The sequence below is a fragment of the Ceratotherium simum genome, chromosome 34, assembly GCF_057802395.1.
Source record: "Ceratotherium simum simum isolate JZ-2026a chromosome 34, ASM5780239v1, whole genome shotgun sequence".
Classification (NCBI taxonomy): domain Eukaryota; kingdom Metazoa; phylum Chordata; class Mammalia; order Perissodactyla; family Rhinocerotidae; genus Ceratotherium; species Ceratotherium simum.
Window position 1 is genome coordinate 12764777 of NC_141933.1, and position 14758 is coordinate 12779534.

General features: G+C 36.1%; 1 protein-coding gene across 1 annotated transcript in view; it reads right to left on the bottom strand.

Annotated features, from left to right (window-relative positions):
* Positions 1-10290: 10290 nt before the first annotated feature.
* LOC147912568 (membrane-spanning 4-domains subfamily A member 12-like) overlaps positions 10291-14758 on the bottom strand; it is a 51946-nt gene continuing 47478 nt past the window's right edge. The window contains exons 3-4 of the mRNA XM_087423243.1: positions 12741-12860; positions 10291-10398 (exon numbers count right to left, since the gene is read on the bottom strand). Coding sequence (XP_087279369.1) covers positions 10291-10398; positions 12741-12860 — 228 coding nt within the window. The remainder of the gene's footprint in view (positions 10399-12740; positions 12861-14758) is intronic.

A 14758-nucleotide genomic window follows, 5' to 3' on the forward strand; every position in this document is an offset into this window, starting at 1 on the left:
TGCAAATTTCCTGACTATCTCAAACATGTCTATGTAATGGGTTTGTTTGAATCGCTATTCAAAAAGGTCCACTTACTGCATTTGGTTGCTTTATGTCTTAAGTCTTTTTAAAACTTGCAGTTTCCTTCCTTTTTAAAATGCCATATATTTACTGCGAAACTAGGCAGGTCATTTGTCCCTTAAAATTTCCCACACTCTGAATTTATCTAATTGCTTCTGGCTGGTGTCATTTAACTTGTTTCTCTATTTTCCATATTTCCTGCAAAGTAGCGGTCGTATATAGAGGCTTGATTAGATTTGGGTTCAGATTTTCTGGCAAAATGTCACATGACTGGTGCTGTCCACTTCCTTTTGCATCACACTGGGAGGTACTTGATGCCTGGTTGCCCTGTTTTAGTGATGTTAACATTGATCAGTGCATTTAGGTTTTGTCTTAATCATCCATTATGCATTTTATCATAAACTTTTCTTCTAATTAATTTTAGAATCCATTGATGATCTTTACTTAGATCCATACCATTAGAGATTCCACAATCTCAGTTTTCTTAATCCTATTATTTCTTCTTAATTTATTGTCTGGTATTCTTCTGAAAAGAATAACTTCCTCAAGGAATTATTTAATTCTCCAAAAATAGTTTGTATAAGAAATGCAAAGGGCAAAGGCATTCTGGAATGGCATAGTAAGGACCTCCAAAAATCTTCTCCTCCATAAAAGCGATGAGGACATGGAAAAAAATTGTCAAAGTCAACTTTTCAGAATTCTGTAAATTAACCAAAGGCTTGCAACAATCTGAGAAGTGTTTATTCAAGAAAAATGGTTGACTTTTGGCAACAAGCTTTGTGGTGTTTTAACTTTCCCTCTATCCAACTCCCCACCGCTTCATCTTCCTGGTAGCCTTTAAAACCACAGCCTGAGAATGACGGTAACTGAAAAACATCAGACTAGCAGTCACTAGAGGGGGCATAACAGATTTAGAACTCCCCAAAATGCTCTCCTCCCAGAGAATTGTCAATATTTCACCAGAATGGCGGCTCCTTGAAAAAGCCCTATTCACAGAGGTTATCTTTATTTGACCTGACTCAGACCTCCCTCAATGAAAAAAGCCCTTTCAGGGTATTTGTGGAATCCAGTAGGCGACTTTTTAAAAACCGCAGCTGCCAGCTACCTGAGGAAGCAATACCACTAGCAAAACCAGCAAAAAAGAGACTGAACAAAGAACTTAAAGTGAAAATCTAGGGAATGATATGTCCAAAAGGACTTTGTAAAGCTCTGACATATTCCTTGAAATCTAGTAAGCCTCAAATATGTGTAGGGCTGTGCACATGCCATACCTAGAGATCTCTTCAATGAGGGGTGGGAAACTTGTAGGTGCAAGCCACTGAGTACATCTCACTCCAATAATTAGCTGACTACTAAGTTAAGCAGAAACTTCAGTGACTGCACAGGACAAAGAATACAGACTTTACAGAATTAGTCCAGGAAAGCCACTAGACAAACAGCAACAACAAATAACAGAATTCTAGTAAAAACTCTCAGGATCTGATTTCCAAAGTTGCCTCATTGTATTATTTATAATGTCCAGTTTTCAACAAAAAATTATGAAGCATACAAAGAAACAGGACAATGTGGCCCACACACAGGAAAAAAAAAAACAAACATTAATAGAAAGTGTCCCTGAGGAAGCCCAGAGGATAAACCTAATAGACAAGACTTTAAATTTGCTATTATGAATGTATTCAAAGAGCTAAAGAAAACTGTATCTAAAGAATAAAAGGAAAAGTATGAGAACAATATCTCCAAATAGAGAATATCAATAAAGAGTCTGAAATTACAAAAATAGAACCAAATAGAAACTCTGGAGTTGAAAATTACAATAACTGAAATGAAAAACTCACTAGAGGGGCTCAACAGTAGATTTGAGCTGGTGGAAGAAAGAATTAGAAAACTTGAAGCTAGGTTAATTGAGATTTTACAATTTGATGAAGAGAAAAAAAAAAAAAGAAGAAAATGAACAGTTTTAGTGATCTGTGGGGTTCCATCCAGCATACCATAGGCATAATGGGAAACTGAGAAAGAGAAGAGAGAAAGGGGCATCAGGAATAGTTGAAAAGGTAATAGCCCTAAATTTCCCAAGTTTAATGAAAAATATTAACCCAAGAAGCTCAATAAGTTCCAAGTAAAATAAACTCATGGTGATCCATATCTAGAAATATCAAAGTCAAAATATTGAAAGTCATCTACAAATAAAGAATCTTGAAAGTAGTGAGAAAAAAACAAGTTATGTGCACAGGATCCTTAGTAAGATGAGTAGCTGACTTATCATCATAAGCCATGGAGGTTAGGAGATGAAAGAATGATATGTTCAAAGTGCTGAAAGAAAAAGGATATCAAAATGAATTCTATATCCAGAAAAAGTAAAAGTAACCTTTAGAAATGAAGGAGAAATTAGACATTTCCAGGCATATAAAAACTGTCAGAATTTGTTGTTAGCAGACCTGCCCTACAAGAAGAACTAAAGAGAGTCCATCAGGCTGAGAGGAAAAACACTAGACATTAAATAAACTCCACATGAGCATTTATAAAGATTACTAGATAGGTAGATATAAAAGTCAGTATAAATGTATTTTTGTTTGTACTTCTTGTTCTCCTACCTGATTTAAAAGACAATTGTATAAAGCAATAATTAAGAGGAAGGAGAATATCCCAACTCATTCTATGAAGCCAGAATTATCCTGATACTGAAACCAGAAAAAGACATCATAAAAAAAGAAAACTAAAGACCAATATACCTTATGAGTATAGACACAAATCCTCAACTAAACACTTGCAAAACAAATCCAGCAGCACATGGAAAGGATTATAAACCATGACCAAGTGGGATTTATCCTAGGAATGTAAGGTTGGTTTACTGTCTGAAAATCAATCAATGTAATACACTTGTTAATAGAAAAAAGCAGAAAAACCACATGATCATCCTGATAAAAAAAGCATTTGAAAAAAAATCAAACATGCTTTCATGACAAAAACCCTAAATAAACTAGGAATAGAAGGAAAATTCCTCAACCTGAAAAAGTCATCTATGAAAAATCCACAACTAATATCACATTTAATGGATAAAAACTGAGTATTTCTCAAGATCAGGAACAAGACAAGGATACCCACTCTCCCCTCTTCTATTCAATATTATATTGGAGGTTCTAGCCAAGAAAATTAGGCAAGAAAAAGAAATAAAAGTCATCTAGATTGGTCAAGGAAAAAGTAAAACTACCTTTGTTCAAAGATGGCATGATATAGTAAATACAAAATTCTGAAAAATCCACAAAAAATTATTAAAACTAATAAATGAGTTCAGCAAGGTGGCAGGAAATAAGATCAGTATACAAAATCATTGCATTTGTATACACACATTCATGGATCAGAAGACTAAATATTGACATAAGATAGTAATCCTCCTCTCGTTGATCTGTAAAGTCAACATAATCCTTATCAAAATCTCAACTGATTTTTCTTGCAGAAATTGACAAGCTGATCCTAAATCAGGGAAATACAAGGGACCCAGAATAGCTTAAACAATTTTGAAGAAGAAGAACAAAAGCAGAAGACTCATACTCTTTCTGATTTTAGTACTTACAGGAAAGCTACTGTGATCAAGACTCAAGACAGTGTGATACTGGCATAAGGAGAGACATAAAAATCCGTGGTATGGAATTGAGACTCCAGAATAAACCCATACATTTGTGGTTGACTGATATTTGACAAGGGTACCTGGACAATTAAATGGAGGAAAGTATAGTCTTTTCAACAGATGGTGCTAGGATAACTGGATATTCACATGCAAAAGAATGAAGCTTGATCCCTACCTCACAACGTGTAACAAATTAACTCAAAATTGATCAAGGACCTAAATGGAAGAGCTAAAACTAAAATGCCTAGATTAAAACATAGGTGTAAATGTTCATGACCTTGAATTAGGTGACAGTTTCTTAGATATGACACCAACTGCACAAGTGACAAAAACAAATAGATAAATTGGACTTAATCAAAATTAAAAACTTTTGTGCAGCCAAGGACACCACTTGGAAAGTGAAAAGACAATGCATATAACGGAAGACAATATTTCAAATCATATACCCAATAAGGGACTTGTACTGAGAATATGTAAAGAACTCTTACAACTGAACAATAAAAAGACAAATAATCTAATAAAAAACTTGGCAAAGGTACATGAAAAGGTGCTCAACATCACTAATAATCAGGGAAATGCTTACCAAAACCACAATGAGATATCACCTCACACCTGTTAGAATGGCTGTTATCAAAAAGATAAGAAATAACAAGCATTGGTGAGGATATGGAGAAAAGGGAACCCTCATACACTGTTGGTGGGAATGTAAACTGGTGCAGCCACTATGACATCAGTATGGAGGTTCCTCAAAAAATGAAAAATAGATCTAAGATATGATCCAGCAGTTCCAATTCTGTGTATTTATCTGAAGGATATGAAATCACTATCTCAAAAAGATATCTGCACTCCATGTTCATTTCAGCATTATTTACAATAGCCAAGATATGGAAACAACCTGATTATCCATCAATAGGTGAATGAATAAGAAAACGTGATACACACACACACACACACACACACACACACACACACACACACATACACACACTGGAATATTATTCAGCCATGAAAAAGAAGGAAATCCTGCCATTTGCAACAACATGGACGGAACTTGAGGGCATTATGCTAAGTGAAATGTCAGAGAGAGAAAGACAAATATTGAATGATATCACTTATATGTAGAATCTAAAAAAAACCCCTCATAGATACAGAAAACAGATTGGTGGTTGCCAGAGGTGGGAGGTGGGTGGTGGGTGAAATAGATGACAGTGGTCAAAAGGTACAAACTTCCAGTTATAAGATAAGTAAGTGCTGGGTAAGGGTAATGTACAGCATGGTGACTATAGTTAACAATACTGTATTGTATATTTCAAATTTGCTAAGAGAAAAGATCTTAAAAGTTCTCATTACATGAAAAAAAATTTCTGTGTGTTGTAATGGATGTTATCTAAACTTACGTGGTAATTATATCACAATATATACATATATCAAATCATTATGTTGTACACCTAAAACTAATACAAAGTTATATTTCAATTATATCTCAATTAAAAAAATCGGCAAAGGATTTGAATTGACACTTCCTCAAAGAAGATATACAAATGGCATATAAGCATGTAAAAAGATCCTCAACCTCATTAGTCATTAGGTAAATGCAAATCAAAACCAAACTGAGATATCACTTCAGACCCACTAGGATGGTTACAGTTAAAAATCCAAATAATAACAAGTGTCGGTGAGGATGTAGAGAAATTGGAACCTACAAACATTGCTGGTGGAAATGTACAATTGTGCAGCTCCTTTGGAAAACGGTTAGGTGGTTCTTTAAAATGTTAAACATAAAGTTCCTATATGACCCAGAAATTCCACTCCTAGCTGTATACCCAAGAATTGAAAACACAAATCTGCACAAAAACTTGTATACAAATGTTTGTAGCAACATTATCCATAATAGCCAAAAAATGGAAACAACCCAAATGTCCATCAACTGATGAATGAATAAACAGCATGTGGTATATCCATAAAGTGAAATATTATTTGACCACGAAACAGAACAAATTACTAATTCATGCTACAACACAGACAAGCCTTGAAAACATACTATGTGAAAGAAGCCAGTCACACAAGACATTCATATGAAATAGCCCAAATAGGCAAACCATAGAGACAAAAAGTAGATTAGTATTACCCTGGGGCTGGGGTGAATGGGTCAGGAATTATAATGACTGCTGGTAAGTTTAGGGTTTCTCTTTTGAATGATAAAAATTGTACAAAATTAGATGATGGTGGTGTTTGCACAACTCTGTGAATATCCTAAAAAAACTGAACTGTATACTTTAAATAAGTGAATTATATCTCAATAAAACTCTTTTTTAAAAAAGCAGGACGTATGCTTGATTTTATCTTTTTGGTTATGAAGTTTTGGAATAATAAGGACCCTCCAGAGGTGTCCAATGATTCTTCTTTTTTTTGGGAAGGGGCAGGAGTGGGCTTTAAAATTTTTATATGTTTGATTTGCTGACCAGAGTGTGATCCATATAGTGCCTTTCCCTGTCTCCCTTTCCCTGGAATATAAGCTACATGAGGACAGGGTCTTGTCTCTTTTGTTTACATCTGTGTTCCCAGAAGCAAGAATTACGTCTGGCGCATAGTAGGTAGTCAATAAATAGTTTTTGGTAAATGAGTGAATGAATGAAAGAGCCACCCTATAGTTTCTGATCACTCGGAGCTAATTCTGTCTGGTATCCTAATTCTAATATCCCGCTCTGTGATCACAAACAACCATTCTCCAGTTTCTGTATGTTGTGACTCTATCTAGAGCTACTCTTTGTGTTAAACTAGGTCAGGCTGTGCAGCTGGGGCCTTGTGTAAAGGTGCATGTCAATGAGGGCAAAAATCAAGGCTGAAATCCTACCTGGGCTCTACTTGTAGAGCTGACTACCCTGGTGCTGAGTTGATGAGCCAGGAGGAAGGGGCCTCAATTTCTAATTTTACTGTCCAGAGGGGGACCCATCTTCTAATACAACCCAGAGGGATTGCCACTAAGCAGTCTGTCCTCCTGGAAGAGGTGCTTTATTCTAATGCCCACAAAGGCATCTTAGGTATTGGTGTCCATGTTTCAGATTATTGGTCCCCTGAACCCTACGTTTCTTTCAAAATTATTGGCCCTTTCCTGGCATCATACCCTTCCTCATTCAGCCTGGGTCCCACAGATCCAACTCATCACCTTCTGATTAGAACCCACAAATGCAAGTCTCCCACATTGTAATTCCACCTTCTCTGCGTGGGATGTTGCAGGGAAAGCCTCACAATCACATCGATTGGCCACACAACAAATAGATGGTCTCAAATCTCATTGGCTTCATCTCATGCTTCTTATAGTTCTTTGATTATAATTTGATCATTTCTGTCTCTGATTCCTATAACTCTTAATCCAAACAAATATTTTACTTACTTTACTAATTACCTCCCCTCACTCTTAGATGACTGCCTAGCCACTTATTTCAAAGGAAAAATAAGGCTTCCATGTTCTTCCCTCATCTCTCCCCAATATATGTATTTACACGACAACTCATTAGTCTCTATTTGCTTACTTGCTAAGAATTAGGTGTCCTTCCTCTGTTCTAAAGTGTATAACTGTCCCTGCTATGAACCTCATTTCCTTTCATGGGCTCATGATCCTCATTCTATCAATTATCTTTCTCCCCAGTATATTCAAACTTTGCTCCCTATTCTACATTTCTTCTGAACTCACACATGTACTCAAGTCTCTCTTACAACTGTAGTTTCTAGTTCGTGAAGGTTGACTGAACAGATGCTACTTCCTCCTCATATAAACTCCAACTCCAAGAAATGTCAAAAAAAATCCCTTGCTACATTGGAAAATGAGAAGTGATATTATTGTTGGGCCAGAATCTGTGAATCTCTAAGGGACAAAAAGTATATAGATTTTTAAAAAAATTTTTTGTTTATTGCAGTAACATTGGTTTATAACATTGTATAAATTTCCGGTGTACATCATTATACTTCTGTTGAAGAAAGTGCACAAACTAAAGGACCTGCAACAGACGACTGCTCTAAATGGTGGAAATTCTTGCACTTCATGAGCAAATGACATATATATATGTATTTAAAATCATTATATATATATATTTAAAATCATTATATATATAATTATATAAACATTTAAAATCATAGCATTTAAAATCAACTGATAGATGTACTGATAGCAATATGGATGGATCTTAAAAACATACTGCTAAGAGGAAAACGTATGTGTGCACATACATGTGTGTATGATCTACCTGAATTCCAAATACATGCATATAATACAATGCCATGCATCTTCTGGGGACACAAAAATATGCATGTTATATACAATGGAACACTTGCTCGTGGAGGGAGGGAAGTGGGAGTGGGGTATGGACATCAAAGAAAATTTTTAAAAAACAGAGAAAACAATAGAGTCCATAATGTACCTACAATATTTATAAAATTCAAAGTGTGATAAGCTATCAAGTAAAATTGTCAGCAAAAAGATGTAAAATTTTGGGAATTGGGATTTCTAGAAAAATTAAAATCCAGGAGACATTCATTCATGTAGTCTCAATAACATAAGGATATGGTTAATTGCAGTACACCTTCTCCACTATAGGCAAGCTATGCAAATTTTAACCATATCTAGTAAGAAAGAAATATTAGAAATTGTGTTTAGAGCTGATCTGCTGAGAGGCCTTCACAGGCAATGGGATTGTTTTTAATTTGTGCTAATGTTCCTTTCATAATAAAATCATTTTCCTTGAGTCAGCATTTAGTATTTCACCCTATCAAAATTACATCTAAATCCCACTCCAGAAACATGTACCTAATCTTAGAATTTCTGTTGTATGGAGGAATTCCTTAACTTAGACTGACCAGATTCAATCTGAGATAAATTTACGCTCACCTCCCCACACAGAAAAAATAACCGTATTTATCGATTTAATTTTTTATTAATGAAATGGAGAAAAGGAAATACTGAGATGGACTTAATTAAAATGCATTTTTCAAGAAGCCTCTTGAAAATGGAGTTCTTCATTCGCCACTAAACTTTCCTCCTTGCCTGATGTCATGATGGTTCTTTAATATGTAGGAAAAGGATCCCCTTCTGCCACGCACCTGAGGTAAGTTGGGTATAAGTAAATCGATCATTAATACACTCTAAAATAAAGAACTATAGGATTTGGGGTACAATTTTGGAAAGAATGCTAATAGGAACATTCTCACCATTGAGATTTTTAAATTAAATCACGTGCTTTTGATGCTTTCTGGTTTCCTTCCTCCGTTCTTTTTCCCTCCCTCCTCCCAGGCTCCTTCCCTCCCTTCCTTCTTTCCTTCCTTTTTATTTCTTTAGGTTGAAAGCCAAAGACAATGCTATACAAATAGATCCAAAAGCAAAAAGTCTTCATATAAGAATATATAGTTTTCTACTAAAACCAAATTGCATTGTTATTTAGTATAGTGTTGAATACTGATCAGTTTAAATTCTATCTATCTAGTTGAGTAGAAGACTACATATTATTAAATGTTCAATTCATGTTTTTTCCAAGACTCCCAGGTCCTAGGCTTCTGATTCTTTCCTGTTATTTCCTAAATCTCCCTATGTATCTGTCTAGGATGTATGGACGAATCACTCTCTCCTTCATGTTAACTTTGCACTCCTTCTGAGTTGTTCTTAATATTGCATTGATCCTTAAGCCTGGGCCTGTGGTGTGGGCACTGGGGAGGAAAAGGCAGATGTATCTTTCACCAAAGTTCTCTGATTCAGTGTTGTTGAGGTCATTTGGAGACAAAGTTTGCCTTTAGACATGAAGTAATAGGTGTGGAGGAAGTAGGAAAATAGTTTTATTGAAAATGGTTGTTATCATCTTTTCCAGCTTCTCAGTTACTCCAAAATCTTGGTTTCTGAAAACACTAAAGGCCCTGCACATTTTTTTTTGTGTGTGTGTGAAGAAGATCAGCCCTGAGCTAACATCTGTTGCCAATCCTCCTCTTTTTGCTGAGGAAGACTGGCCCTGGGCTAACATCTGTGCCCATCTTCCTCTGCTTTATATGGGACTCTGCCAGAGCATGGCTTTACAAGCAGTGTGTCAGTGTGCGCCCGGGATCCGAACCTGTGAACCCTTGGCCGCCGAAGCAGAGCACGTGCACTTAACCACTATGCCACTGGGCGGCCCCCTAAAGGCCCTGCACTTTGATATTCAACTTGTTTTCTCAAATTCTGAGAGTTAAAGGTATGAATCATCAGCATTCCCATATCCTTGTGCCTGGTATCAACCTCCACAAAGTTTTTTGTTTCCAGGGGAGTATCTGCTGAATTAAACAGACCCAAGTCAGAAAATCATATATCTTATGTCTTATTCTCTCATGAAGTGTGAACATAAAAATATTCTGCAATAAAAATGCCTTTGTCTAGGGCAAATTAGTTACCTTCAGTTGTATAGAAATCTATGTAATGCACAATAGTTAGTGCAGAGTGCTTTCAGCTACCTATAATTACAGCTTAGAGATGACACTATTTACACTTAATTCTTATCAAAACCTTAGTTCTTGAAACAGAGCTCATAACAGAGGCCAATATCTTCTGATTCACCAAGGGAGAAACAAGACACTCACCACATGTTTATTATCTGGTATATTTTGCTTTGTATGCCCAATGGATCACTGTACATGCCACAGACAACTCCAACCATGTGAATAGGAGCAAATATTCTGAAAGCATTCTACCGCTTCTCTGTTTCCAAAAATAAAATGTACATTCCTTATAGATCTTTATATGTTAACACTTTAAAAATAATAAATGTATCAGAAAATTGCAGAAAGATGAAAAATGGAAGAGAAAAACTATCCAATACATCCCTCACCTTCAACAACTATGGTTAGTTATATATATTTTTCTTGATCATATTGATAACTGATAATTATTGAGGATGATTATAGACTGATAAATTGATACCAAATGGATAATGAGAATCATTGATTGTGTTTTCCTGTTTGTTACTGTGGATAAGGTCAGCAAATTTTCATTGAGGTCAATGAAACTCTGGAGAAGATGGAATTGGGACGCTCTTGATGTTCAGTGTTTCAGAACTTATATAATAGAGAGATGTTTAAAATTAGGCCTGTTGTTAGGAAAGGGCCCTAAAGAAGAACTCACAGTGAAGGAAGAGGAGGTTTGGATTTGTGACCTAGGCTCAACACAAGGGCTTATGTGTCCTAGGGATAGGTGGTTTCCTCCTGAGACTGTGCCTCTGACTCTAAGCCCTGATAGACCCATATCCTTGTGGGATAGTTGACTTGGGGACAAGAATACAGAATCTGTCACGTTGGAAATCCAAGACTGAAGGACCCAAAGCACTTTTGTGACAAGGCCACCATGGGCTATTGGGGTCAGTTTTCAATCTCGACACTGTTTCATAGTAACTGAAGCCATGGCAGTGGAAATTGTGAGCACGTTGGTGGGCTGCTGCGATGCTCTAGAATCCTATCAACTGGAGGTTTGGTGTCAATATTGAACCTTTGGTTCTCAGTGTTCTTGAATAATTTGAGAGGGTCAACATGAAAGGGGCCTCAAGAGGAAGATCTCGGATTTCTTGCTAATATGAACATTGGTGGTTCAAGAAAATGAATTGGAAAAATGAAAGCGTTAAGATTATCATTGCACTCCAATCCAGTACAATGAGACATTCTTGTTATGCAAATATAATCTTAAGCAATATCTGGAGGTTTATATTTCTTTATTATTTCACTTTAAGGTATCCTTCAGGGTATGTGTCATAAAATATTAGTATCCCCTATGGCAATAAGATGGTCTTTTGATGTGTCAATCAATTAAATCAACCAATTTAATTGATTTTTGTTAGGGCTTAATTTTATGTAGTGAAATAACTTGAAATTTAGACCATTCTCGATTAGAATAAATGTTCTGCAAGTGAATAGCCCTGTGACCCTGAGCAAGTAGCTTAACATTTCTAAGCTTGTTTCTTTAATTGAATTAGAGACATAAATCATTCCGTGAGGAAGTTTGCAATCCCACTTACTGTAAAATCACTTTCAAAGCTATGTAGAAATAAGAAAAATTCAGCAAAACGCAAACCAACATATGATTTGGAACTAGCTAATTAACCTAGAGTTTGGGATGTTGAAGTAAGGAGATCTTCCTGAATTAGGCTAGGAATTTAAAAACAGGCAACATCCAATGGGGTCAATTCAGAAAAGTTGGTTTCTAGGTCTTGGTTAAAGTCCCAGCTAATTTGACCTCTGTCAAGACCTGGGCAAATGGGATAGAGCAGAAGGACAGGAATCCATACAGAAGGCTTTGCAACCTATGACTTTCATTCTTACCCAACTTGCTCAGCCCTCTTATTTCCTTCTCCTCTCCACACCAACAAACCTATACAGATAAGTGCACATATGTCCACAGTCCCATGTACACTGAAACACAAATGCAGACACACACAGACTCACATAGACCTGGTGACAGGCAGACTGACAGACACAAAGCAGGCAGTGCAAAAATGTCCACACAGTCATGTGTATGTGGAACTGAGTACACATGCACTCTAAATTACAAGCATGCACAGAGTTCAGCTTTATTCTGTCTGTAGACTACAGCCCTGACATTTAACATAAATCCCTGGGTATCTCTAGTACATAAGGACGCTATTTCCTTTTTTGAAGATCAAATGTGGCTATAATAAACGTGATCTTTTCAGGCCTGGGAAAACTGGCCTCAGAGATGCAGGTACCTAGAAAGAACTGAGCTGCCTATCATAAAAATCTCTTGGCTACCAGGCGGGGCCAGAATTGAATATAATGCTAAATCACTCAAAATACATCTATTAATATAACAATATATTCCATTTGGTTACTTGAGGTTTTGAGTGATCCTAGGTTTAGGAATATAACCTGTAGTTTGAACCACATTTGTAGTAGGTGCATGTGCCAAAGAGTAAACTAATGATGAAGGTCACTGTCATATCTTGCATAATACTTAAATACTTTGATCACTTACTAAAGAATTTAAAATGTAATTCCAAATTTGTGCTGAAATTCTCAGAGAAACCTGGCACTTACCTGTGACCAAATAGGACTTCTTGACCTTGAACTAAATAGTAGTAACTCAATTGATATTAAAAGCACACCAATCACTGCAGCACAGGCACTTATGATGTTCATTACTATAGTGTAAGACACCTGGAATAGATAAAAAGAATCACCTGGTCATTGGAAGTTATCCATATGCATCACTGGCAAGTATATTCAAGCAGAAGATTTAAATAAATTCTCATCTTTCCAGAATAGTAACATCATTAGAAGGACCGTCAGAACTGCAGATTTGTCAGAATCCCAATAGGACCAAACAATTTTGGAGAAAATAAAACTTTTGATATAGCATGCATGATTTACTCTTTCAGTGACAAATAATTATTGAATATGTATTCTTTACCATGCAAACTATGCCCTGTGTTAGTAGATAAAGAGGCAGAAGAGAAGTGGTCTCTGAAGTCAAGGAGTTTTCGCACTATTGAGGAAGACAAACGAGTGCATATTAAATGTGAGTAGAATGTAAAAAAAAAAAATGTTAACAAGTAAGTATAGGCAAATTCATAGTGCCATACAGGGTCAGATTGCCAGAGCGTGAATATTCTAGGAGTTTGCTCTAGTTCATTTTAGAGTGCAAGAAGGGGAGTTGTAGGGAATTTTGTCCAACAAATTCCTGTCTCCCCAAGAGACAGGTGCTATATAGACATTGAGAATTTTATCTTGAAGATAGTGGGGAATTACACTGCTGGAGGTGCCTATTCTCTTTTCAGGCCACACTCTTGTCAGGTTTTGTAATCCAGACAATGCATATGTATAATGTTTCTGCATAATTACACTTTGTCTATATATGAGGTCAGAGAGGTGATAAGCCATGTGAGATCGCTGTTGGGGAAATCCTTTTCTTATTTCCTTGTTCTCATTTGCACCAGTAGAATTCTTTCTATTTTATGTGAATTAGATAATAAATATGAAAACAAACTACTGGATTCTGAAATCTATTTCTCTGGATAAATCATATGTTTATCTAAATTGCCGTTCACTGTTGTACAGTAATCTCTATTCTTTTGGAACAAATCTCTCTTAAAGAAAGACAATCACTTTAAAATAAAATGTTCAGTAATTCACTTTTATAACCTAAACATCCAACATTATTGTTTAGTAAACTGTAGTACATAAAGTCATTAAATCTTTAAAATGAAGGATTTGATGAATTTTAAATATATGAACAGATGATTATGCCACAATAAAAAGTTTTTATTTACAAAAAGAGCCCTTTTTGAGGAAATGCATCGATAAGGCCATTTGGAGCAGGTGTTCTATGCGACATGGAGTTTTACTGGCAAAGGCGTGTCTGAATCAGATAAGCAGAGCACTTGTTTTGGTTCCTGGTCTAGGTTGGGTGGTGGTGGAGTGCACGGTGAGAAGAGAGTAAAGGTGTGGAGGAACTGGACCAGTCATAGCCTATGGGTGGTGGGAATGTAATATGGTATAACCGCTTTGGAAAACAGTTTGGCAGGTTCTTAAAAAGTTAAACATACATATACCATATGATTCAGGTATTTACCCAAGAGAATTGAAAGCATATGTCTATACAAAGACTGGTATGTGAATGTTCATAGTAGCTTTATTTGTAAGAGCACAAAATGGAAACAATGCAAATACCATCAACAGGTGAATGGATAAACAAATTGTGGTGTGTCCATACCATGGTATATGACTCAGAATTAAGCAGGAATTAATTACTGGTATAGATGGATGAATCTCAGAATAATTATGCTATGTAAAATAAGCCAGACAAGAAGGGAGAACATACTGTTTGAAGACATTTATATAAAACTCTAGAAAATGTATGATCACATTTATATAAAATTCTAGAAAATGCAAACTAATCCATAGTGACAAGAAGCAGATCGGTGGTTGCCTGGAGGGCAGGAAATGTGGGGAGGAACTGGAAGGAGGGATTAGAAAGGGTACAAGGAAACTTTTGAGGGTGACAGCTATGTTCACTATTGGTGATGGTTATGTTCACTTGATTGTATTAATGATTT